The 25,427-nt window shown below is 56.0% G+C and overlaps 1 protein-coding gene across 1 annotated transcript; it reads right to left on the reverse strand.

Moving 5' to 3' along the window:
- Positions 1 to 2,260: 2,260 nt before the first annotated feature.
- On the reverse strand, positions 2,261 to 24,765 carry ACVR1C (activin A receptor type 1C). The gene is made up of 10 exons (XM_059476036.1): positions 24,684 to 24,765; positions 16,110 to 16,340; positions 12,287 to 12,307; positions 11,838 to 12,071; positions 10,494 to 10,724; positions 9,414 to 9,581; positions 8,535 to 8,691; positions 7,500 to 7,624; positions 7,204 to 7,334; positions 2,261 to 6,178 (listed from the first exon to the last, which is right to left on the reverse strand). Exons 1-10 carry the CDS (start codon positions 24,763 to 24,765, stop codon positions 6,053 to 6,055), a joined length of 1,506 nt encoding a protein of 501 aa, XP_059332019.1. The 3' UTR covers positions 2,261 to 6,052.
- Positions 24,766 to 25,427: the final 662 nt, after the last annotated feature.

Below are 25,427 nucleotides of genomic sequence, written 5' to 3' on the forward strand. Positions count from 1 at the left end.
CTCAGGGCACAGAAACAGCCTGTCAGGAAACCTCTGCTCCTCCCACCCGGAGGAGGGCGGGTGGCTGGTCTGTGGAGTGCCTGCGGTCCCCGTGCCTCTCCTGGCGGACAGACAGCGACGGGGAAGTGCTGCGCACAGCAGCACCACAGCAAGGGATTCAGATGTCTGTGCTTCACCTCCGAGTTCCTTGGGAGAACCCCTCCGGGCTAAGGGGAGGAAAAACGATGCTCAAAAAGCACAGTAGGCGAGGGGGAAAGCTCTCTCCCTTTTCCTGAGGGAAATATCTGCGCCCCCGGGTGCCATGTGCTCCCTCGCCGAGGCGCGGTGACCAGCGCGGGGAGCGGGTGACTCAAAGCCTCTTCCCCTTTTCCTGCTCACGGTCACCGCGCTGATGCTTGAAAACAAAGCGCGTTTCGCTTCCTCCGGCAGCCCTTTCTGACGCTCCTGAAACCCGGTGACTCATCTGCAAACAAGCTGAGGGCAGAAATGAACGACACCGCTCACCAGAGCACAAAGCAGGACCTCGGTGCGAGCTGCTCCAGCAGACCCGTTACCCTGGGCTGCTCTGTGCCCTGCACAGCCACGCACCCTGCATGCCTGGCAGGAGCCCCTGGCCCCGGCAGGGCTCACAGGTGTCCGGGCAGGGCTCACGGTGCCCGGGAAGGTCACACAGGGATGCCCTGCCCCAGGCTCCTCCCGGGCACGGCGCCGGTTCGGTGCCAGGGCTGGAGCCATGGGGCGCCCTCCTCCAGCGCAGGCTGCTCCTGCCCGGTCCAGCCCGGCTCCCAGGGATGGGGCACTCATCCCTCCGGGGCTGCAGCGCCCGCAGGGTGTCTGCCCGCAGCCCCTGAGCCGCACAAAGGAGGAGCCATCCCCCCTCGGTGGGACACAGCCCTCGGGGGCTCGGGAGCCGCTCCCCTCCTCAGCCGCCGAGCGCACACCGGGGGCTGCGGGGCACCTGATTGACTCAGCAATAAGAACCTGGGGAATCAGCCCGTTCTCTTTCCCAGCCGGCCCGCACCGAGCGGTGTCTGCCGTGTGCCAGCCTCGCAGGCCGGGATGTGCAGCCGGGGCACGACACCCAGGGCAGAGGCACCACCCGCCTCCACCTTTCCAGGTGCGCTGGAAAAGAATGAATACCGGGAGGCAGAGATGGCCCCGGTGCTGGAACGGCAGCACGCAGCTCCCCGGGGCCGGGTGCGGAGATGCCCCCGGGGCTGCAAGGACAGCACGCAGCTCCCCGGGGCCGGGTGCGGAGATGCCCTCGGTGCTGGAACAGCAGCACGCAGCTCCCCGGGGCCGGAGGGGCAGCACGCAGCTCCCCGGGGCCGGGTGCGGAGATGCCCTCGGTGCTGGAACAGCAGCACGCAGCTCCCCGGGGCCGGAGGGGCAGCACGCAGCTCCCCGGGGCCGGGTGCGGAGATGCCCTCGGTGCTGGAACAGCAGCACGCAGCTCCCCGGGGCCGGAGGGGCAGCACGCAGCTCCCCGGGGCCGGGTGCGGAGATGCCCCCGGGGCTGCAAGGACAGCACGCAGCTCCCCGGGGCCGGAGGGGCAGCACGCAGCTCTCCAGAGCCGGGTGCGGAGATGCCCTCGGCTCTGCAAGGACAGCACGCAGCTCTCCAGGGCCGGGTGCGGAGATGCCCTCGGTGCTGGAACGGCAGCACGCAGCTCCCCGGGGCCGGGTGCAAGGACAGCACGCAGCTCCCGGGGCCGCGCTGGCCGGGGCATGGCAGCCGATGCTCGCCGTGAGCCCCCGGCTGTGCTGGGCCATCGGACCCGGCTGCCCGGGCACAGCCACCGCCGTGACGGCGACACCGGCCTGGAGACGGGCAGGGACCAGAGAGCCCACGAGTAACTGCTGCAATGCAAAGCTCTTGTTAAGGGGGAAAAAACCCAAAAAAAACCCATAGTATCCTTCAAAAGCCACTGAGGTTTCTTGGGTCACAGCACGGCAGATTTCATTTTGACATGCCTTAAGTTAAAATAAAGTCTGACTTGAATTCCCGGATTATGGCTGTGTCAGGGGGATTTTCAAGCATGCACACTCCAGAATTGAGTGCTCAGAGTGGGCTGGTCCCACTCAGATTTGCAGCACTGAAAATCTCACTAGGGGGAAGAGCAGGATCAGGAGTGCTGTATGAAAGGGAGCTCAGAGTGGGTGCAAGAGACACCAGGGAAGGGCTCTACAGGCTCACACAGGCTCAACCCTCCTCCCCTCACACGAACATAAGAACAATTTCAGGCCACGGGAACACAAGGGCAGAGTATGCTGAATTTATTAAAATTGCCACGTCTTCTCCAAATCCGCATACAAAATACAACAGCTAAACCATTATTTACATCCAGGCAGCTGCAATATCAAGCAATAACTTTAGCAATAGTTTTAAAAATAACCCTGCAGTGTACACAGATCAGATATTTCACAACACGAGGGTTGAAGTTAGCATTGCACTGCTATACTTAGTTCAGAAATATTACAGTGTTCCAGATAAAATACTCACACTTCTTTTAAAAACAGACAACTGAGGAAGTGGTTTGTAGATTGACAAAACATGACACGTTTTTCTTAGGGACTGAGAATCACAGCAGGCTTAGACACAATGTCATAGCTACATTCAAAACACATCTGGTCCATTTATGCCAAAAATACATTCAGTGTAAGTTACAATTTATTGCACATTTCTTATATTCTGTAGAAATATATTGTACCTCGGTGCTTATTCCCTGTACATTCATAAATATTGCTCTGCCCACTAGAGCAGAACGTGGACATCTTTCCCTAAAAGCTTTGGGGGGTTGGGGTCCCGCGGCCTGTGGGGGTGGTCCCTGGGACCACAGACACACAGCCAGGGGCAGAGGAGGCACAGACGTGCAGGGCTGCTGGGGCACCCGGGCGCTGGCCCTGGGATCCCCAGGGATGGATCAAGGACACCCCAAGGCCACTCCAATACACCCTCACTGGCCCAGAGCAGGGGTTTGAGCCATAACCTTCGCCAGCACACGAGGCTGTGCCTGTCTCCGTGCACCCAAAGGAGTGCCCGGCGTGTGCCCACCTGCAGTGCCCAGTGCCCACCTGTCCCAGCAGCATCCCCAGTGCCCCCTGGCCCTGTCCTGTGATGCTGCCCCCAGGCAAAGCCCAAACTCCTCCTTGCCGTGACCTGGGGCAGCCTCGAGCCCACCCTGGCTCAGGAGCTGCAGGGACTGAGGAAAACCTGCCCTGCTCAAAGCCCAGACCCATTGTGGGGACTGGGCATACTTCTAAACCCATTCATTCCTAATTCCTGAATCTAGTACCAAGCAAAGTGACACAGCAATTGCTAAAATATTGCAGGACTCTTTATAGTGTCATGTGAGGGAATGAACTTGATTAAGTGCAAATTATAAAAGTAGAGGAGTGCAAAAGAGATTACAGCCTGAATTTCTAAAGGAGTGTGTGGGGGCAGCAGTTCAAGTAGTACAAAAAAAATTAGGTGTTAGGAAACATTAATTAACTTTCCCTTTCAGTGCATAATCCCTACATTAAACTTTAGATTGTTATTAGAAGCAAATTATAAATTATTGGTTATTCCCCCCCTGTTAGAAGCATCAGTTAGGGAAAGCTGAATGTGGTAACAGGTTTTGAGCATCCTTGACCTTGAAAATCTTCATTTTTTCATTTCATTAAGAACTTTTGCTTTAAGTGAAGATTATCAGGAGCATTGTGACCTCTGAGGAAACCTAAGCCTCCCTAAACTGCACAGAAGTGTCTTGGCATAACCTCTGTGCTTAAATTAGACCAAGACAAACCCACAGGGAGGGGAAAGGCCACTCAAACAAGGGTTCTTTGGAGTTTTTCTAAAGGACTTTAGAGTTTACAAACATTTCAGAGCTCAATACAACATCAGCCCCTTGGCTCAGTTGCACTCAACTCCAATCCATCAAAATGTACATTCACCTCTCAACAACAAAAGAGAAAAGAAAACCAGAGCAAAAATACTGAGTTGGGTGAAAAGCCAGGGCAAACAGACCATAATGTGATGCCAAGAGCTGTGTCCAGGGAAAAGGTTAAAGCACTTCTGGGGCTGGAGCTGTGACCTGTGTGAGGAGCAGCTGAGCCTGAGCATCCTCCACCCACACTTCCCAGCCAGGCATCAGCAGGGTCTTGTTCAAATTACTGGGCTGGTCAACAGTTTTCAGAGGCTCCAGGGGAGAAACTGAAACTCTTTTCCCACTTAAAAAAAAAAAAAAGCTTTGATTCTTCATTTTTAAGATAGTATGTTCTTGCACATACTACAAGAACAGATGCTGGGCCTTAGCTTTGCAATTTTTTTTGATAGTCAAGTCAGCACCAGGCTTTGGATCATGCAGCTGCCAAGATCACCCCTCAAACAGCCTGCAGAGTCACACCACTGAGCTCCATGGGCGTTCATGCACTTGAAGCACACAGGAACTGAATCGCAGAGCCCCAGAACGGTTTGGGTCGGCAGAGACCTTAAAGCTTGTCTGGTTTTACCTCGCAGGGACACCTTCCATGGACCAGGCTGCTCCAAGCCCCATCCCCTGCGTGGATCCCCAGTTCAGCCGTGGTGAGGTGTGAGCAGCCACCGTGCAGCATTGCTGGCTGCAGCGGAGGGGAGCAGGATGCAGGGCTGGGCTGCAGCAGGCAGGAGCAAGCTGCAGTGCCATGCTGCAGCACTCAGAGCCCTGCAGGCTGAGCTCTCAGGCTGCCCAGAGCCACCCTCAGCAGCTCACAGCCAGCAGGTACCCACATCATCCTGAGGGTGAGCACAGCAGGGTGAAGCCCGAGTAATGGATGGCACCGCTGACTCAAACTCAGTAAAATTTAACACGTTCTTGCCTGCAATAGCTCCAGGGAAGAGATTTTGCACCAACACCTCCTGCCATGGACCTGTGGGGGCCACACCAGATTTCTGCAAAGCTTTGCTATTCTGGAAGCATCTCTGGGATTAATTCCCATGGGCCAGATGGATTTAGAAACATGTCAAGAACCCTAAGACTATGAAATGTATAATTTTGCCTATTAAGAATACTCCAACACTATATTCAAATATGTGGGCCATTCACAAAATGCCAGAACACTGCTGAATTTTAACACAGCAACTCACGTTGCTGGCTTCTGATATTATGGAAACCTGGTCAGAAATGTAAATATTCATCACCAGCCTGGTGCTGTTACAAAATTCTATAACAAACCTCTGAACACATTGTATTAGCATTTGTTAAAGCTTCCCCCTAATACATCAAAAGGCACTAAAAAATTGCTGCCAGTGATTGGAAAAACATTGCTAAAAATAAATATTTTCTCAGTTTAGGTAGAACTTCTCCTGTTCCATCCCTTCACAGCTAACAGAAAAGTGTTGCCTCTGTTATTTTTCCTAATAACTGTTAAAAGGAAAAGTTGTCCCTTCATTGATCTGTTCAATGAAAAAAAGACAGAGTAAAACAACTCAATTTTTAACCATGACATTGTATGTGAAATTGAGACAATAAAAATAAATGTTAATAGGGAACTGACTCAATGGTTTTGCTCACAGTCTACACACTTAGTGGAATTTCCATCTTTTCCAATTGCTTGGTTAATTATAAATATAGTAATTCAAAATGCATTTACTGACAACCACTTTTCAAATCCCTGAAATAAAATTAAAAAAAAAAAAAAGGTAAAAATCTGGGTTAATTTGGTCTTTTTCTTGGTTTGAGGACAGAACATGAGGTTTGTCTCACAAACAGGCTTTAACCAACACCAGACACTTCCAGGGCGTTTGGGGTCTGACAAGGATGAGAAGCACAACAGCAAAAGGTATTTTTACAGTGCCATGATGCTGTAAGCTCCCTCCTGCCATTCACCGGTGTCTGATCACCGAGCAAAGCCAGAGCAAGTCACGGACTTGCTGTGCCAAAGCCAAACCCCGAGGTGCGCGGTGCCAGGGCCGGGCACAGCGCCGGAGCTGGGCACTGCCCGCGCCGTCTGAGGTAGAGCAGAAACGCAAACCCTGCCGCACTGGGGAGCCGGGCAGCACAGCACCCCCGTCCCCCCGTCCCCGGGGCTGTCAGGCCTTGCAGTCCTCGGGCACGCAGAGCTGAGAGATGGTTTTCTTGACGCGCAGCGCCGTGAGACGCGCGGCACCGCTGGCACGCCAGCACTCCCGCATCAGCCGGCCCAGCACCCGCAGCGCCTGCCGGGCACCAGCGGGCACTCAGCAGGGGCTGGGCATGGGCATGGGCATGGGTACAGACAGGGGCTGGGGATGGGAATGGGTACGGACAGGCGCTGGGCATGGGGACAGAGAGGGTACGGACAGGGGCTGGGGATGGAAACGGGAATGGGTACAGACAGGGGCTGGGGATGGAAACGGGAATGGGTACCGACAGGGGCTGGGGATGGGAATGGGACTGGGTACAGACAGGGGCTGGGGATGGAAATGGGATCAGGGTGCAGAGAGGGGCTGGGGGATGGAAACAGGAATGGGTACGGACAGGGGCTGGGGATGGAAATGGGATCAGGGTGCAGACAGGGGCTGGGGATGGAAATGGGATCAGGGTGCAGACAGGGGCTGAGGACAGAGATGGGAGCTGGGTACAGACAGGGGCTGGGGGATAGAAATAGGACCCAGGGTACAAACAGGGTGTGGGGACAGAAATTGGACCTGGGAACAAACAGGGCGTGTGGGGACTGAAACAGGAGCTGGTACACACAGGGGCTGGGGACAGAGATGGGACCAGGTACAGACAGGGGCTGGAGGATAGAAATGGGACCAGGTACAAATAGGGGCTGGGGACAGAAACTGGACCTGGGAACAAACAGAGTGGGTAGGGACAGAAATGGGACCAGGGTACAGACAGGGTCTGCAGGGGGACAGACAACAGCCAGAGATGCAACCACCACCCCCTGCTTTCTGGTTTTAACATAGGGAGATAAAGTGCAGTGCTCTGAAATAGTGACACAACAGGAGCAGCATCAATTAAGACCTGCCTTGGACAGCATCGAGCACTTGGTATAGAGAGTTTTTTTCTGTATTGATCTGAAGGACAGCTAGACATCTGAAGCTTCTAAATTCAGGAGAAGCTGGGCATTGAGTGCCATATCTCTCACTGAAAAATTCTGTCTTGACTTAAACTTGAAAATACAAATAACAAAATAAAACTAGAAAAAAAAAACCCTACAAAATAAAGCTAGAATAAACTAGAAAATTGCTTTTACCTCACAGCTCTGCCACTGGTTTGGAATACTTGGTCTGAGCTTCTGTTCACAGACAACCCTTCTCATGTCTTCAATCGAAGGGTCGGAAGGCACAAGGTCGTAGTAAGGCAGCTGGTACTCCTCAGTGACCCCTGGGGAGAGGCATTACTGCGCGGGTGCCCCTGGCAGGGGGTGGAACGGGAGGGCTTCACTGTCCCCAAACCCACCAGGGACCAGGTGAAGGGTGGAACGGGAGGGCTTCACTGTCCCCACCACCCCAAACCCAGCAGGGACCAGGCGAAGGGCCAACGCCTCACCTCCGACGGAGCACCTGCGGGCAATCTCCCAGTACACCAGCCCCAGGGAGTAGATGTCTGCCCGCTTGAAGGACTCAAAGATGTTGGTGTTCATCGCGTCCTCCAGGATCTCGGGGGCCATGTACCTGTGGGGCACACAGGGTCACTCTGCTGGGGCAGCTCCTACCAAAGGCACAGCCGTGCTGACAGGGAGCCCTGCGAGCCCTCGTGGTGCTGGCAGCTGTGCCCTGCCCAGCCCAGAGCACCGGGGTGACCGGGGTGACCAGCACATCATGCCTCACGTGGGGCAGAGAGCTCCATCCACAGCAGGGTCTGCAGCCTCCCCCACCCACCCACCCACCCACCCACCCAGCCTCTCTCCCCCCGGGGCTGCAGCCATCCCTGCCTCGTGCCAGGGCAGAGGGCTGATGGGGACAGGGCTGCGAGGGGCCATGCCCAGGGGCTGCAGTGCCTGACCCATCCGCAGGGGTCTGTGGTTCCTGACCCACCTGCGGGTGCCCACGCGGGGGTTCTGGGGGATGTTCTGGATCTGCAGTGTCTCACCCACCTGCGGGTGCCCACGCGGGGGTTCTGGGGGATGTTCTGGATCTGCAGTGTCTCACCCACCTGCGGGTGCCCACACGGGGGTTCTGGGGGATGTTCTGGATCTGCAGTGTCTCACCCACCTGCGGGTGCCCACACGGGGGTTCTGGGGGATGTTCTGGATCTGCAGTGTCTCACCCACCTGCGGGTGCCCACACGGGGGTTCTGGGGGATGTTCTGGATCTGCAGTGTCTCACCCACCTGCGGGTGCCCACACGGGGGTTCTGGGGGATGTTCTGGATCTGCAGTGTCTCACCCACCTGCGGGTGCCCACACGGGGGTTCTGGGGGATGTTCTGGATCTGCAGTGTCTCACCCACCTGCGGGTGCCCACACGGGGGTTCTGGGGGATGTTCTGGATCTGCAGTGTCTCACCCACCTGCGGGTGCCCACACGGGGGTTCTGGGGGTGCAGTGCCTGACCCATCCCCAGGGGTCTGTGGTTCCCGACCCACCTCCTGGTGCCCACGCGGGGGTTCTGGGGGATGTCGATGGTGTTGAGCACCGAGTCGTGCTTCACCGCCAGCCCCAGGTCGGCGATGGCGCAGGTCTCGTTCCTCTTCACCAGGATGTTCTTGGATTTCAGATCCCGGTGAGCGATCGCTGGCTTCCCTGCTCACAGCAACAGAAACCGCCTCCAGTTTTGGTAGCAACAGTGTGGATTTAATATAAGCAGCAAGGATGTAAAACAGTTTTATTCACTTCTGTTACTGTACCCTATAGAAATATAGAAGCCTATTTTGAACCAAGTGATGCTCTGCTAAATGTTCTCAACTTCAAAAGAAAACTTTAGGAGCATTTTTTTTTCAATATCTGTACTTCAGGAATAAAACACAAAAAGAGAAACTGGAAGTTCACTGTCCAAATTCGTTTAGAAAATTACAAAATCACTAAATGAATTGGGTCAGAAAAACCCTCCAAGACCACCAAGTCCCACCATTCGTCAGCACTGACAAGGCCACCACTAACCCATTTCCCCAAGTGTCACATCCACACAGCTTTTACCCCACCACTGCCCGGGGCAACCTGTGCCAGGGCCGGACAAGCCTTTCCATGAAGAAGTTTCTCCAAGTTTTTCCTTCATTAGCGCTCACTCCCCTTCAGCAGAGCTGCTTCTGTAGGCATCTCTTCAGAGGCATGGGCAAAGTGCAGACAGTGGAAGGGGAAGGGAAGGTCCCTCTCCCCTGTCTGCACTGCACCACTCTCACCCACACCGTTCCCCCCGGTGTCAGCAGTGTGGAGAACACTTCACGACACCACGTCACCCACGAAGGTTTGTGAGAGCACCAAAGCTCCTGAAAACACCCGAAGGAAAGTGGGAGGGCAGCACTTGCCTTGCGTGCCCACGATCTCCATGTGCAGGTGTGCCAGGCCGCTGGCCACGGACAGTGCCAGCCTGACCATGCCCTCCACGGTCACCGTGCCCCTGTTGAGGTAGTCAAACAGCGAGCCCTGCTCGTGGTACTCCGAGACAAGCCACAGCTGAGTCCACGTCCCATTATCTAGACAGAGGGAGCAGGAGGATTAGAAATTGGGAAAAATGCATGTCTTTTATGATTGTTTTTTTGCAAATATTAGAATGAATATTATATGTGTTGTCTTAGAAAGTTATGCTGTATTAATTCTCTTAAGTAGTGTGTTAAATATAGTTTTAGATAATTTAAAAAATGTTAAAATAGAAACGATGCTATGTAGGATGCTTTTTTAAAAGAAAGGACTCACAGAGAGATAGCAACCACAGGACCTAAATCTTTCTTGTGCCTAAATCCACAGCCACCTAAATCTTTCAGAAAAAAAGAATTTATTGCCCTCTTATCAGAGGAAAAGAACTTCTTCCTGCCTCAAAGGCGCTGTTAGGATTCAGAGGAAGAAGGTGAGATGACCAGACAGAACCCTGTGTTTGAATGGAATTTATGCATCATGTATGAGGTGTATGAATATGCAACAGGTTATTGTTTTTAAGGGTTAACCCTTTGTTAACGGGTGTCCTTTTTCAGGCTCATGCTGCCCAGAAAAGGTACCCGGGCATCCATAACTCTTTGTCTGTATTGTCTCACATTGTCCTAATCCAAATTGTCCAAATTATTATTACTCTAATTGTATTACTATTTTTATAACCATTTTATGACTATTAAACTTATAAAACTTTAAAAACAAGTGATTGGCGTTTTTCACAGCAATGTTAGCTAGGGAAATGTTAGCTTCCCCTTTTTGGGGAATGCCAGCAAGGAGGTGTGCCAGGGAAGAGCCCAGGGCTGTGTTTCAGACGGAGCCAGGACACTCAGGATTCAGTGAGTGTCACCACTGGGGCTGGAGGCACTCCAGGGCACTGAGCCCAGCCACCACCCAGCCCAGCACACAGAATCAGAGCTGTTTGGGCTGGCAGAGCCTGCAGGAGCCCTGGTGCTGCTCACCCTTGTTGTCGGCAGCGATGAAGCCCAGGATGTTCTCGTGCCTCAGCATCACTGTCTGGTAAATCTCTGCCTCCCGGAACCACGACCGCTCGTCTCTGGAGGAGAAGATTTTCACAGCCACGTCCTCCCCGCACCACTTGCCGTGCCACACCTCCCCAAAGCGTCCCTTGCCCACGATCTCCTGCAGCACGATGGTCCTGGCGATGGTTCTCTGCACCAGCAGAGGCAGGCCTGGGGAAAAGAGAGGAGGGGGCTGTGAAATGGCTCAGCTGGGGCCTCAAACCCCAGCACTGCCCCCTCCCAGTCAGCTGCACCCATGGCTTTGCTTCCCAACCGTGCCAAGGGAAAATCCCCTCCCAGGCACTCTCTCCTCAAATAGCACTTTTTGATGTTACTTCTCAGCGTCTGTACATAGAAAAAACTTGTTAAAACCCCAGTAAATGTCTTAAAATTTGGCGCAAACTACTCCATTTGGTTTGATAGAGGCTGCAGCTGTCCTGAAGTCAATTAGTTGCTCTACTCTGGCTGAAATTTTTGAAAATAAAAATAAATTATAATGGCAGCTCCACTGTGCTTTGCCAGCCACAAACCCTGCCTGGTTTGATTTGATTCTGTGTTTTTTGGAGACTTAACGCGAGGAATTTTTTTTTAAGAACTGCAACCTTGACTTTGGCTGAAATCAGAACAAATCACCCCGATGCATGGGGCTCTGGCTCTGCTCAAGTCCAGCCCTGTTCCTGTCTCAGGGATGGCTGGGAACTGCTGAAAACTTCAGCATAAATAACGCCAAAGTCTGCTCATTAGAGCTGTGAAAAGGCATTAGGGAAGAACAACAACTTAATCCTCGGAGGTATGCAGCTCACGGAAATAAATTAAATTAGGCACCATTTCTGCGTTTTTCACTTACAAATAAAAGCAAGCATAGCTTACATACTTTTCAATAAAAGCTCTAATCAGGGAAGGTTGGGCTGTACATCACTGTTCAAATGAGCTGGAATTTGTGATTTCCCACCTCATTTTTAGGTTTCTTTGGTTTAACAAGTTCTCAATAGCAATGGAGGCATCAGAGTAGAAATAGGGAAAATGTTAAAAAGATTAATGTTCTGCTCAAAACAAGAATTTGGAGGAACATTATTCTGCCACGAAACACAAAAAAAGAATGGGAAGCAGCATCCTGAGCCACTCAGGTGAACTTCGCACCTTCCATTATCTGCCACGTCCACCAGCCGGCAGCGCTGGGTTCCACGCGTGGTTCTGATTACTCAGTTCCCGTTTCTAACGCCTCCATTGCAGCACAGAACCGAACCGCTGTGTTCGGGCAGAGCCCCCGGAGCCCGCACGTACCGGAGCCGGAGCCCGAGGTGGTCATGTCGGAGATGAGGTCCTTGAGCGTCCTGCCCGAGCCCGCCAGGCTGCCCTCGCACGGCGGCTCCTCCACGCTGGGCGGGCGGCGCCGCCAGCCCCGGGCCGAGCGGGCGAGCAGCGCGGCCAGCAGCGCCAGCAACGCCAGCGGCACGGCCACGGCGGCCAGCAGCGCCGCCCGGAGCCGGCCCGCCCCGCCCGAGGGCCCTGCTGCTGCTGCTGCTGCACAGACAGACAGACAGAGTGACAGACAGAGTGACACACGGACCGAGCGGCACGGCCACGGCGGCCAGCAGCGCCGCCCGGAGCCGGCCCGCCCCGCCCGCGGGCCCTGCTGCTGCTGCTGCTGGACAGACAGACAGACAGAGTGACACACGGACCGAGCGGCACGGCCACGGCGGCCAGCAGCGCCGCCCGGAGCCGGCCCGCACCGCCCGAGGGCCCTGCTGCTGCTGCTGGACAGACAGACAGAGTGACAGACAGAGTGACACACGGACCGAGCGGCACCGCCCCGCACCGCCCGAGGGCCCTGCTGCTGCACAGACAGACAGACAGACAGACAGACCGGAGAGTGACACTGCAGCTCACAGTGACCCGCTGGGCTGGGACGCCGCAGCGGTCACACGGTCACACAATTACAGATTCACACAGATTCACACAGAATCACTGATTCACACAGGATCACACATAATCACACATTCACACAATCATACAGGATCACACAATCATAGAATCACAGAATCACACATAATCACTGATTCACAGAATCACACGGGATCACACAATCACAGAATTCCAGAATCACCGGGTTGGAAGAGACCTTCAATAGCATCGAGTCCAACCCAGCCCCAGCACCTCAAGCAAACCCTGGCACTGAGTGGCACATCCAGGTTTTGTTAAACACATCCAGGGATGGTGGCTGCACCCCTCCCCAGGCAGACCACTCCAGAACTTTATCGCCCTTTCTGTAAAAAACCTTCTCCTAATATCCAACCTATATTTCCCTCGGTGCAGCTTGAGACTGTGACCTCTGGCCTGGAGAAAGAGCCCAGCCCCAGCTGAGCACAGGCACCTTCCAGGAGCTGCAGAGAGTGATAAGGTGACCCCTGAGTCTCCATTTCTCCATTCCATGCTTTCCCACCATTGTCCTGGCCGGGAGACAGAACAGACAGGACAGACAGGACAGACAGAACAGGCAGGACAGACCACGTGTCTGTAAGTGAGGGAGCCTTTCCCCCATACACCTTCTGTTCTGCTCTCTGGCCAGCATTCTGACCACCGCCCAAGGAGCTCTAGGAAGACACTGCTGAGGGATTCACTTGCACAGGAACACACACGATTCTTTCCATGTCCCCAAACTTTGAAATAAGTTAAAAAGAAAAATCAACCAATGCTTTCCCCTCAAATGAAACAAACCAGAAATATGAGCCATAAAAAACCCACAACACTCAGAACTGTGAGTATAAATCAGATCTCAGAGCTGCAGCAGATGTAAGAATCACAAAGTCCACCCCATGCCAGGTCACTCCTTCCCTTCAGGGAGAAGCTGGGCCTCAAGCACACCTTAACCTGGAGTTTGAGAGTGCCCACGGTGATGTGGGGTCTCCAAGGCAGCAGCAAACAGGTTCAGCACCCACTGCTATCCTCCTGCAGTCAGTACCACACATCTGTTCATCAGAACAACCCCAACCCTCCTGAACACAAAGCTGTACATTGTGTTCACAGGCTTTCCCTTTGAGGACTTCAAGAGGCTGCTCCAGGGATGACCCAGGAAGTTTTTAAGAGGATTTATGAGCAGGATTCCACCTTGGAACTGCTGCTTGTTAACTGACACGCCAGGATCTCCTAAACCCTTTTCATTGTGTTTCCACAGGGCTGAGGTTTCCCTGAAACAGGGATGGAGAACAACACAGAGGGATCCCCCTGCCCCAGGAGCTCTGGCACCTCACTGAGCCAGCCCTGCCACCCCAGACTGTGCGGGGGACACTGTGTGGGACGGCAGGAGTGGCTCTGAGCAGGACAGGCTCTGTGCAGGGGACACTGCAGGACAGCAGGACAGGCTCTGTGCAGGGGACACTGTGCAGGACAGCAGGACGGGCTCTGTGCAGGGGACACTGCAGGACAGCAGGACGGGTTCTGTGCAGGGGACACTGTGCAGGACAGCAGGACAGGTTCTGAGCAGGGGACACTGCAGGACAGCAGGACGGGTTCTGAGCAGGGGACACTGTGCAGGACAGCAGGACGGGTTCTGTGCAGGGGACACTGCAGGACAGCAGGACGGGCTCACAGCGGGCACAGAGCACGGGGCATGAGCTGTCCCCCGGCTGTCCAGCACTTGCCCTGAGCCATCCGAGCCAGCTCCTCCCTGCAGGGCTTGTCAGACCCATTCCCGGTGGGAATGAGGCTCACTCCTCCCTGGCTGAAGACAAACACACACACAGGAGATGCTGACCACACCATGTCAGTGCTTCCCCCCAGCTGCTGGAAAACAACACGACATGAACAAAACATGAACGAGTTTCTTGTTCCTGGGCCACCACAGTAACAAAAACAGCGACAAAAGAAAAATCATCAGGAGGTTTGACCAGCAGGAGCTGCTCTGTGGGCAGGGCCTGGGCAGGGCATGGCCCCAGGCTCAATGCAGACCCTGCCCCAGCTGTGAGCTGTGTCCCTGCCCCAGCAGCATGGCCAGCTGTGAGTGCATTCCTGCACAGAAATGGCACAATTCCAGCAGAGAAACCTCACTGCACTGCAGTGCCACAATTCCAGCACAGGAACCTCACTGCACTGCCACAATTCCAGCACAGAAACCTCACTGCACTGCCACAGTTCCCACTCACACGGGTTCCCCTGAACCTTTGGAGCATAGGGCTCAGGGTAACAATTCATCCCTTTTTTTTGGGACTGAAATATGAAACCAGAGATTTTGCAAATCCCAGCTCAAGTGCTGGAACAGCAGATGTGCCTCCACTGCTCCTCTAGAAATAGCATCTTTCTTCCCAGCTTGGAAAAACCACCACGGCACTTTATTTCTAGAGTATGACCACAATTAGCATGTCCCTTCCGTGGTCAGCTGAAAGAAAATGTCCTAGGGTGACTGGATGATGCTTGTATTCCCAGCTGTCTGTGGGGATACAGGCATCATACAAATCATCCTTAGCACCAATTAAACAATGCTGATTCCTGCCCCACGGCACAGGTGAGGCTGGCACCAGGGTTCACCAGGAGGTGACAGTGCCCAAGGCTCCCCCATGGTCTGCCCAGCAACAGCCTTTCAAATGCCATTAAGAACTACATGACTGCTTCTTAAATTCAAGCTATAATTTTAAATTGTGTGTTAATTTGCATCTTTATTACCTGTAACATATCTCACTATTGTATATAAAAAGCGATTATCTGATAAAATAGTGTATTTTACACTTTTTTTTTTTTAAAGCCTGGAATAAACACAAAATTGGGATTTTCTTTCCAAATCTTGGAAAGAAGAAAAAAATTAAACTAAAATTGTGCTAAAATAGTATAAATATTTATTTTTAGAAAGCACCAAATCAACAACATTGAGCCTGGCAGCCTCACACACTGCACCAGCCGGGTGACACACGGGGCTCCTGGGAGTGCCAACCTTCGTCCTCCCTGTCATTGGGAGCTGGAATCTCACAGCTTCCTTCCCAGCCCTGCTGAGCAGGGCACTGGGGTGACACTGCTGTGACACTGCTGTGACACCACAGACCAGCTGCCCCTCAGGCTGCTCACATAAACCACGGCCACCCCAGGCTCAAACTGCTGAAACTGCCTGTGCTGAAGGGGTCCCAGCAGTGCCTCGGGGTGCCCCACTGCTCTGCCCCAGGACAGCGCCCATGGGGCACGGAGGCCAGCGCCGGGACACCCTTAGAAAGGCAGGAAACTGCAGCTAATGGCAGAGCTGCAGTTTGTAGCTGGCTGTGTGAGTGCAGCTGGGAGCAGCGTGCCCAGGCACCCCCAGCCCAGGACAGAGTGTGCCCAGGCAGCCCCCAGCCCACAGTGTGCCCAGGGAGCCCCCAGCCCAGGACAGAGTGTGCCCAGGGAGCCCCCAGCCCAGGACAGAGTGTGCCCCCCAGCCCGTGGTGTGCCCAGCCCGGGACAGAGTGTGCCCAGGGAGCCCCAGCCCAGTGTGCCCAGGCAGCCCCCAGTGTGTCCCCCCAGCCCCCAGCCGGGTTCAGAATGTGCCCCCCCATCCCGCCGTGTGCCCCCCAGCCGGGCCAGCGTGGCGCTCACCGAGGGGCAGGCGCAGCGTGATGTTGTTGCAGAAGTCGGTGTAGCAGCACTCGGTGCGGGTGACGTTCTTGGAGCTGTGGCAGAAGACCTGGGCGTGCAGCTCGGGCAGGGACACGCAGGACTTGACCACCTCCTCGCGCCCGTTGGTCAGCATCACCGAGGCCCAGCAGGCGCCCTCCGTGTGGCACGTGAAGTTGGTGTGCTCGCACAGCTGGCACACGCACTGCAGGCCTGCAACAGGGCACAGCTGGGCACGGGCGTGTGGGGGCACGCAGAGCCCCAGGGCACCGTGCCAGCTGCCTGCCAGGGCACCCCGTGAGCTCCGGCACAGGGTTGGGGCTGGGAATGGGGTGCTGGGAAGGGGTGCTGGGCTGCAGCCGGTGCCAGGGCACACCTGCAGCACGGGTCCCCAGCACCCATAGGTGACAAGTGTTTAAATCTCAGTCCCAGAGGATTTTAGGGATGTCATCTGTCTTTTGTGGTGCAGAAGAATGGCCACCCCAAAAAGCAGCTCCCCTGAAAGCTGGCTCCCAAAACCCCAGCACCCCTTGCCTGTCCCACAGCAGCCACCCCAGCCCAACTGTGCCAGAGCTGCCTGGGTGACAGCCCCGAGCCAGGTGAAACACACACAGCACCCCAGCACGGGCACAGGTACAGGGACAGACTCCTCCTCCTCCTCCTCCCTGCGTGCCCTGACATGAGGCACCTTGTCCAGGCCACCTTGTCCAGGCCACCCTCCAGCTCTGCCAGTCTGAGCCCTGCTCTACTCAGGACAATCATTTCAGCCATAAATCTCTGTTTCCTTTGGAACTGTGGGGGAGAGGGCCTTTCTTTTACCTAAGGATAAGAGATTCGAAAAGTAGAACATGGGCTACTGGTGGGCTTGCCAGTGCTGGGGGCACAGCTGGGCTCAATGACCTTAGAGGGTTTCCAGCCTAAACCATTCCATGATTCTGCAATCCCAGAGTACTCAGAGGAGCACAGAAGTCCTGACAGACATCAGCACAAATCTGATTTCTGTCTCTATGCCCCTCTTTGCTCCCCTTACAACAGTCCCCACCCTGTGCCACCCCTCTGCAGCGGCAGCTGGGGTTCATCTGCACTCGGGCCCACCACAACCCTCCCTGGCACGGTGTCCGTGCTGGGTGAGGCGTGCCAGCAGCAATCCTCAGCGCTCCTCAGCTCTCCGTCCATCACACACTGCACACAGCCAAAGCTCTCCTCAAACACAGCACCCTGCTCCCACAGCTGCTGCCAGGGGAAAGGCTCACCAGACCCAAATAAATTAGAGATCTAGCAGAAGGAAAACAGACACATCACCACCACAACTGCAAAATAAAGGCATTATTGAGGAAATGAGTCTAAGATGTTGCAAGTGTCTTCAGGGCTTTAGACACGTCATTATGGTGTTTTTGTCCCTTTCTCAGAGTCTAAAAATAAAATGGAAAATTATCTTTATTACATCATCTGCAGTGGATGACCGACAGATTTATCCATGCTCTGTACTTGCAGATTACTTGAGAGCAGAGCTGATCAAAACTGTCCCTGCACATCCCGAGCAGCCCCACAAACCTGGGGTGAGTGGAGGATGGTTGGAGAGCCCTGTACCCTCACCCTGACCACACTGAGAGCCATTGCCACAACCACGAGGGCTCTGCACCACCAAATCCTGCCCTCACACAGGGGGAAATGGAAAACTGTGGCTGAATCTGCTCAGAGACATGATCACAGCTGGAGCTGGGGGAAACACAAAGCACTTTCCTCACAGAAGACTGTCAGAGACCACTTTCACATACAATTCTACAAAAGCAGAAGCCTCAGGTTGCTCAGACACCTGCCTGTGCTGCTGGCTGACTTCTCGTGCAGAAAAACTGACAGAAATCACAAACCAGGTGCAAATCCCTGACCCTGCTTCCAGAGCACTTGTGTCCATCCAGAACCCTTTGTTAACAGAGCAGGAAGGTGATTGAATACAGCCATAAAAACTCAGGTTTCTTACACCTGTGCCACTTCAGCTGCCTCAGCTCTTGTGGACTCGGGGGAGCAGCCTGGGCTGCACACTTTGCACATTCCCTTGGGAAGATCCAGGGGTTTCCCACTGCCACCCCACTGAGCAGGGGGTGACAAACCCGGTGTCACAGCCCCGCTGACACCCTCAGGGACACAGCGCTCACCAGAGCTGTGCTTTATCCGCTCTGCTCCATCAGGAACGCCCAGGGCTGCTCCTGGTCATTCACGGCAACTCCTTCCACTGGAGGGAATTGCCCAGGTCAGCTCCATGACCAGCCCACCTACAGCCCCTGGGGACGCGTCCCGAGTTTCACCCCACACATCTGGATCGATCCTGCTCTGATGTCCCAGAGCGGCCAGCAGGGCGTTCCCTCAGCCTGCAGGCCGCGGGGAGCAGCGCAGCGATGGGAGATGCTCCTCTCACTGCCCAGCCAGCACCGCCTTGGGGCTGCTTCCCTCCCACAGAGCACGAGGGAAGAGGAGGAATGGGAAACTACTGCCTGAAATGCTCCCTCCCTCCCCAAGGGCATCCCTGAGCACAGCCCTGCCATTGGGGATGCTCTGTCTCAGGGCAAATGTCAGGACTCCCATCCACCTTGGAAACCAAGGAATGGAACAAGGTGACAGTCACAGAGTAAAAGGATCACAGAGGCAGGCAGAAAATGTGCCCCCCAAACTTTCAAAATTAGGCACTCTTTAATCTGGTAATGAACAGGACTCCTTTATTGACTCTAGCACAACAATTCCCTTAAAACATTCCATTCTCTGGTTGAGAAATGAGGAGAAAGTGAACGACTGAGGCACGCCATGGCTGCAGAGAGCACGGCAGCATCCAGGCTGGCCAGCAGCAGTGCCAGCCCCTGGGCATGGAGCTGTGCAGCATCACCCCCAGTGTGCCCTGAGCCTCCCTGAGCCCATCTCCATCCTGCAGGACCTGGGCTGCCCTCCAGGGCTGCCTGGAGAGCTGGGCCAGGGCAGAGGGGCAGGCAGGGACCCCTCAGGCTCCCTCTGGCAGGGACAGGAGCCACGGGCACACCGAGGGACAGAGGGACCCCTGCCAGGGCAGCTGGCACCCACAGGGCCCCACAACAGCAGGAGAACAGAGCTGGCTGAGGGGCACAGGACATGCCCACTGTGGCACACAAGGACAGCAGATTTTGGGTACACCAGCTGGCAGAGGGACATGGGAGATGCCCACTGTGGCACACAAGGACAGCAGATTTTGGGTACACACACACACCCCAGGAGCAGAGGTGTCCTGGGTCTGGCGTTTTTAACACATTCATGGCTTCCAAGGACATTTTTCCTGCTGTTATTGCAGTAGGAGCTGGGACTACACACCAGATCCTTGCATGAGTCCCAACATGCATCAAGGGCAGGATGACTTGGTGTTCAGAGAAGAAAATAATCTGCCTGACCTCCCTAAAAAGCGACATTTCCTGCCTTTTAGCCCTCAGTGCCACTGGCAGAAACACACAGCACAGGCAGACACAGCCTGCAATGAGCCTTTGGGCAGGAGGAGCAGGGCCAGCAGCAGCCCAGCAAACACAGGAGATGGGTCTGTGTGCTCCAGCCCTGGCCAGCGAGTGCCAGCCCCAACACAGGAATCACTGATAGCTGAGATGGGTCTGTGTGCCAGCCCCAAGCACAGGAATCACCCATAACTGAGGAGATGGGTCTGTGTGCCAGCCCCAAACACAGGAATCACTGATAGCTGAGATGGGTCTGTGTGCCAGCCCCAACACAGGAATCACTGATAGCTGAGATGGGTCTGTGTGCCAGCCCCAAGCACAGGAATCACCCATAACTGAGGAGATGGGTCTGTGTGCCAGCCCCAACACAGGAATCACTGATAGCTGAGATGGGTCTGTGTGCCAGCCCCAAGCACAGGAATCACCCATAACTGAGATGGGTCTGTGTGCCAGCCCCAACACAGGAATCACCCATAACTGAGGAGGAAGGGTGACACTGCCTGGGAGCAGGGATGGAAGAGCAGGGGTGCAAACACCAGCTCCGTGAGGACAAGGAATAATTTAAACACATTCATAAACAGTGCCACTTCTTAAGTTAAATGGAAGGAACCGAACACTTACCACAAGCCCACATACCGTGGGGCTAACAGAAAACTAAAAGCCAAAACTCTGGTTTTTAACAGAGTTTATTAACTAAAATCTCTGAGGAGCAAAGCCCAGACCTGCCCTCTCTCATGAGCCACACAAGGTTCTACATCTCAGCACAAACTTTTTACTACACAGATTAACAGGGCTCTAATCTTCCACAAAGTCATAATCCATCACTACTCACCATAGGTAGCAGTAGAGCATTTCAAAATTAAATTGGAAAGCAAAAATCTAAGTGGCCTGATGGGAGGAAATGCTGAATATCCAGAACATTTCCATCTTTGATCATTTTTTATGGTCATTGTCTATTGTGCCCTTCTAGATACACTTTGATTTCATTTCCAAGTAACAGACCTGGGGCTCCCATGACTGTGGGCTCTCTCCACAGGGGCTGGATCCCCTGCCCTGGGCACAGACCCCAGTGCCAGGACAGAGCTGCCCCTGGCACCTCCATCCCTGGGCAGGGATGCAGGACACACCCCTGGACCTGACTGACCGGGCTCAGAAGGGGCCCAGCTGGCAAAAGTCTCACTGTGGGACCAAGGGGCTCAAAGGAGATCCCAAAAATCACAGCCTGGCTGCTTGCCATGGTGCAGCCCCGTGCTGGTGATGGAGCCAGGACAAGAAGTACCAGTAAAGGAGCCATGGGAGGGCATGGGTCTGGCACAGCCCTTGCTCTCCAACTGCAGAATTGCTGGGAACTGGCCACGGCAGAGGAACTCTGCTGGCAGAGAAGCTCAGCCTGCGGGCTGGGGCAGGAGCAGCAGCTCAGCCTCTCATGGCTGTGGCCCCAGGGCTGGGGCAGGAGCAGCAGCTCAGCCTCTCATGGCTGTGGCCCCAGGGCTGGGGCAGGAGCAGCAGCTCAGCCTCTCGTGGCCAGGGCAGGAGCAGCAGCTCAGCCTCTCATGGCTGTGGCCCCGGGCTGGGGCAGGAGCAGCAGTTCAGCCTCTCATGGCTGGGGCAGGAGCAGCAGCTCAGCCTGCGGGCCGGGGCAGGAGCAGCAGCTCAGCCTCTCATGGCTGGGGCCCCAGGGCTGGGGCAGGAGCAGCAGCTCAGCCTCTCGTGGCTGGGGCAGGAGCAGCAGCTCAGCCTGCCGGGCTGTGGCCCCAGGGCTGGGGCAGGAGCAGCAGCTCAGCCTCTCATGGCTGTGGCCCCAGGGCTGGGGCAGGAGCAGCAGCTCAGCCTCTCATGGCTGTGGCCCCGGGCTGGGGCAGGAGCAGCAGCTCAGCCTCTCGTGGCCGGGGCAGGAGCAGCAGCTCAGCCTCTCGTGGCCGGGCTGTGTCCCGGGGCCGGTCTGGGAGCTCCGCGAGCTGCAGGGGCAGTGAGTAACAGGGGCTGCTGAAAGCACGAGTGGGACTGACTTCAGAGCATTGCAAAACAACTTCACCGCAGAATCACAGAATTGTTTGGATTGGAAAGGCCTCTGAGATCGAGTCCAACTGCTCCTCATCTCTGCTGAGGTCACTGCTGACCCACTGGGTCCCCGAGGGCCACAGCCACAGGGTGTGGGTCCCTGCAGGGATGGGGACTCCATCACTGCCCGTGCTGGGGCACCAACAGCCAGGGACAGCGACACCACACAGAACAACCAGCCAGGGACAGCCACACCACCACACAGAACAGCCAGCCAGGGACAGCAACACCATCACACAGAACAGCCAGGGACAGCAACACCACCACACAGAACAGCCAGCCAGGGACAGCAACACCATCACACAGAACAGCCAGGGACAGCAACACCACCACACAGAACAGCCAGGGACAGCAACACCACCACACAGAACAGCCAGCCAGGGACAGCCACACCACCACACAGAACAGCCAGCCAGGGACAGCCACACCACCACACAGAACAGCCAGCCAGGGACAGCAACACCATCACACAGAACAGCCAGCCAGGGACAGCAACACCACACAGAACAGCCAGCCAGGGACAGCCACACCACCACACAGAACAGCTCAGCTGTGCCCGAGCAGGACAGCACACCCTCACGTCTGGGGACAGAGGGCTGTCCCTACCCTGGGGAATGCTGCAGCTGCAGCTCGTGGGGAGAGCAGAGACACAGGAGAGGACGCAGCCCTGCTCTGCCGGGCGGGATCAGACGCTGTCACCCACCTCAGAAGGGCACAGGAGAAGCAGGAAGAGTTCCAGGAGAGACAGCAAGGGGATCGGGCATTAAGAAACTCAGCTGTCACATCAAAGGCAGTTCTGGAGAGGTGTGAGGGTTCTATGAAGGGATCATTGCTCACACCTAGAGGATGAGTGGGGTCGGGTACTCAGCATTTCACAGGCACTCTAAAGCCCTGGGCAGCCCAGGTGTCACAGGCAGCACACTTCCATGGAGCAGGAGGGAGGAATCTCGCCTCTCCTCCTCTCCTCTCCAGGTGCACCCAGCGAGCACAGCCCACCCACCCGTGCCTGGGGACTCTCAGCAGGTGTCACAGGTATGGCAGAGGCAGCAGCTCCCAGCCCAGAGCTCCAGTGCAGCCCAGCCTGCCCTCCAGCACCTGCAGCAGGGCCAGGGGATCCTCAGCCCGGCTGGGACAGATCCAGCCCAGCCATGGAAGTGACAAATTGATTCTCGTGTAACACATTTCTTCAGAAGGAAATACCAGAATTTTGAGCAATGACTGGTCTTAAAAAAACCAAATCTGCTTTTTGGACTATAATGAAAAATATGGAGAAGTTCCCCCTCTGGAGAGGGCTCTGAAGGAAAATAGTTGGAGGAAGAGTTCCCTATATAAATATACTGTACGAAGGGCTGATGCCAAACAGGACAAAAACTAGAAAGTTGTAGAAAATAGAGGAAAAGTATTTGTTCTAGAATTGAGAAGAAAATGTCTTTGAATGAGAGACATCACAGAGTTTCAGAGTTTTGATTTCTTAAATAAACATCTGGGGAATGATTTTACAAATATTTGCAAGTATCATTATTTGGGAAGGAAGATACTGGAGGCTCAAAATCCCCATTCTGGAAAAGCTCAGCAGCCAAGGCAAAACCCAGCAGGCAGGAGCTGGGTCCAGGCATTGGAATTAACATTGACAGGGCAGGGAAAGGGCTACAGCACCCAGGGAAATTGCTTTTGGTGGAACAAGCTGCCAAAGGACATTTTTGGGTTTGAGCAGGCAAGGGATCCTTGGGAAGGTTTTATGGGACACGAGTAACACAGCAGAGTGCTGTGAGTGCAGGATTTTGTGTCCTGCAGCTCCTGCACAGAGCTGAAGCAGAACCTGCTGGTGCAGCCCGTACAAACAGGGTACAAACTCCAGGGAGCAGCTGAGATAAGCCAGGCCCACAGCTCTGACCCACGGCAAGGCTGGAACTGCTTGCACAAGAGAGGCCCCAGCACTGAGCGCTCCTCAGTCACATCTGGGGGGTTTGACAAGGAATTTTCCACCCAGACAGTCACACTGCCTGTCCCCTCTATTGCCACATCTGCCTGTCTGGGCTGCCCTCTGGGGCAGGGCAGGAGGAGAGGAGCCTGCATGCCCCTGCGGAGAGCAAAGCGGTGCACGGTTTGATTCACAAACAAACGAACCCAGCGCGGTTCCCGAGCGCTCTGGTAACACTGCACGGCTCGGGTTCACCTCGGGCACACCGGGCTGCCCGTCCCGCGGGCACGCCAAACACAGCACAGCTCCAGAGAAATAAGGAGAGCTCTTACAGAGCAGGATTTACACCCCGAGGAGGGACCAGAGGTTGCCAGATGTGCAGTACTACACAGAAGCACATCGCAGCCCACAGCTGGGCTCAGTTCCTCCCCCCTGCCCAAAGCAGGGGTTCTGTCAGCAGCTGGATGGGGGCACGGTCCTTCCGCACCCGGGGCTCTGACCTCTCCTCTCTGCGAACGAGCAGCACCACACAAAGAAACTGCTCTGGTGAAAGCACGGAGAGAAAGGTGAAACCCAGCAAACCTAGCAGCAAAACTGTAAAATATGCTGTGTTACGCTGCCTGCTTACCGCTGGCTCGCGGAGCGCTGCTAGGGAGCGCGGGTTTGGGCTGTAAAGGGCCGATGGAGGGCAGGGAGCTCTCCCAGCACCTGCGCTACCTGTGCGGGGGGACCGGCCGCCTCCGCCGGGGCACGGGCAGCGCCGGGCACCGGGACGGGCCCTCCACCGGCACCGGGGCCGCTGCGTGCGAGACCTGCCCCGAGCGGCCCCGGGCGGATGCGGCCGGGATGCCGCGGGAAGCCCCGGGGATCAGGGATTCCGCTCCGGTAAGTCCCCGCTGACCCAGTTACCGGCACAGCGGCCGGGATTAGGGGCACCGAGCGCCCGAACCCCCGAACGGCGACGGGCGCACGGTCCGGAACGGATAAGCGGGGCTCTAGCGCAGCGCCCCGACCATCGCGCTCCGCCGCTCCCGGTGTCGCTCCCCGGCTCCCAGAGCCGCTCCCGGTGCCGCTCCCCGGCTCCCAGAGCCGCTCCCGGTGCCGCCGTACCTGCGCAGAGGGACACGAGGGACACGGCGGCGCCCAGCAGCGGCAGCGCCGCCCGCAGCGCGGAGCCGGGCGCGCCCCGCATGGCCCCGGGGCCGGTGCCGCTCGGGGCCGGTGCCGGTGCCGCTCGGGGCCGGTGCCGGCGCTGCTCCCCCGCCGGTGCCGCTCACCGGCCCCGCCGCCCGCGGCTTTAGCGGCTTTGGCGGGGAGGGGCCCGCGCCGGCCCCGCCCGGACCCCCGCCCCGCTCGGCCCCCGCTCCCCGGGCCGGGGATGAGGGCTCGGGCTCGCCGGGAGCGGAGCCCCCGCGGGGACCGACCCCCGAGCCCCCGCTCCCCCGGCCCCGCTCCCGGGGCTGCCCCGGCCCCGCTCCCCCGGCCCCGCTCAGCGCCGCAGCCGCGCCGCCCTCGGGGCTTGTGCCCGCAGGGATGCGCAAAAGCGGCCCTGGGACAAGCACGATTTTTAATCTTGGGAGTTTTGCCAAATCCCCATCGGTGCCTTTTGGCACCTGCCCCGGGCCTTCTCCATCGGGCTGCACCGCGTGACCCATGAACAGCAACGTGTTGAACAGTTTGCAGCGTTTCTGCAGTATCTGAATGGGTTTGAACTAAAAGAGATTTAGATTAGATGTTAGGAAGAAAGGCACTGGCACAGGTTGCCCAGAGCACCTGTGGCTGCTCCATCCCTGGAGGTGTTCCAGGGCAGGCTGGCCGGGGCTTGCAGCAGCTGGGACAGTGGGAGGTGTCCCT

Source organism: Ammospiza nelsoni, chromosome 7, assembly GCF_027579445.1.
Source record: "Ammospiza nelsoni isolate bAmmNel1 chromosome 7, bAmmNel1.pri, whole genome shotgun sequence".
Taxonomy (NCBI): domain Eukaryota; kingdom Metazoa; phylum Chordata; class Aves; order Passeriformes; family Passerellidae; genus Ammospiza; species Ammospiza nelsoni.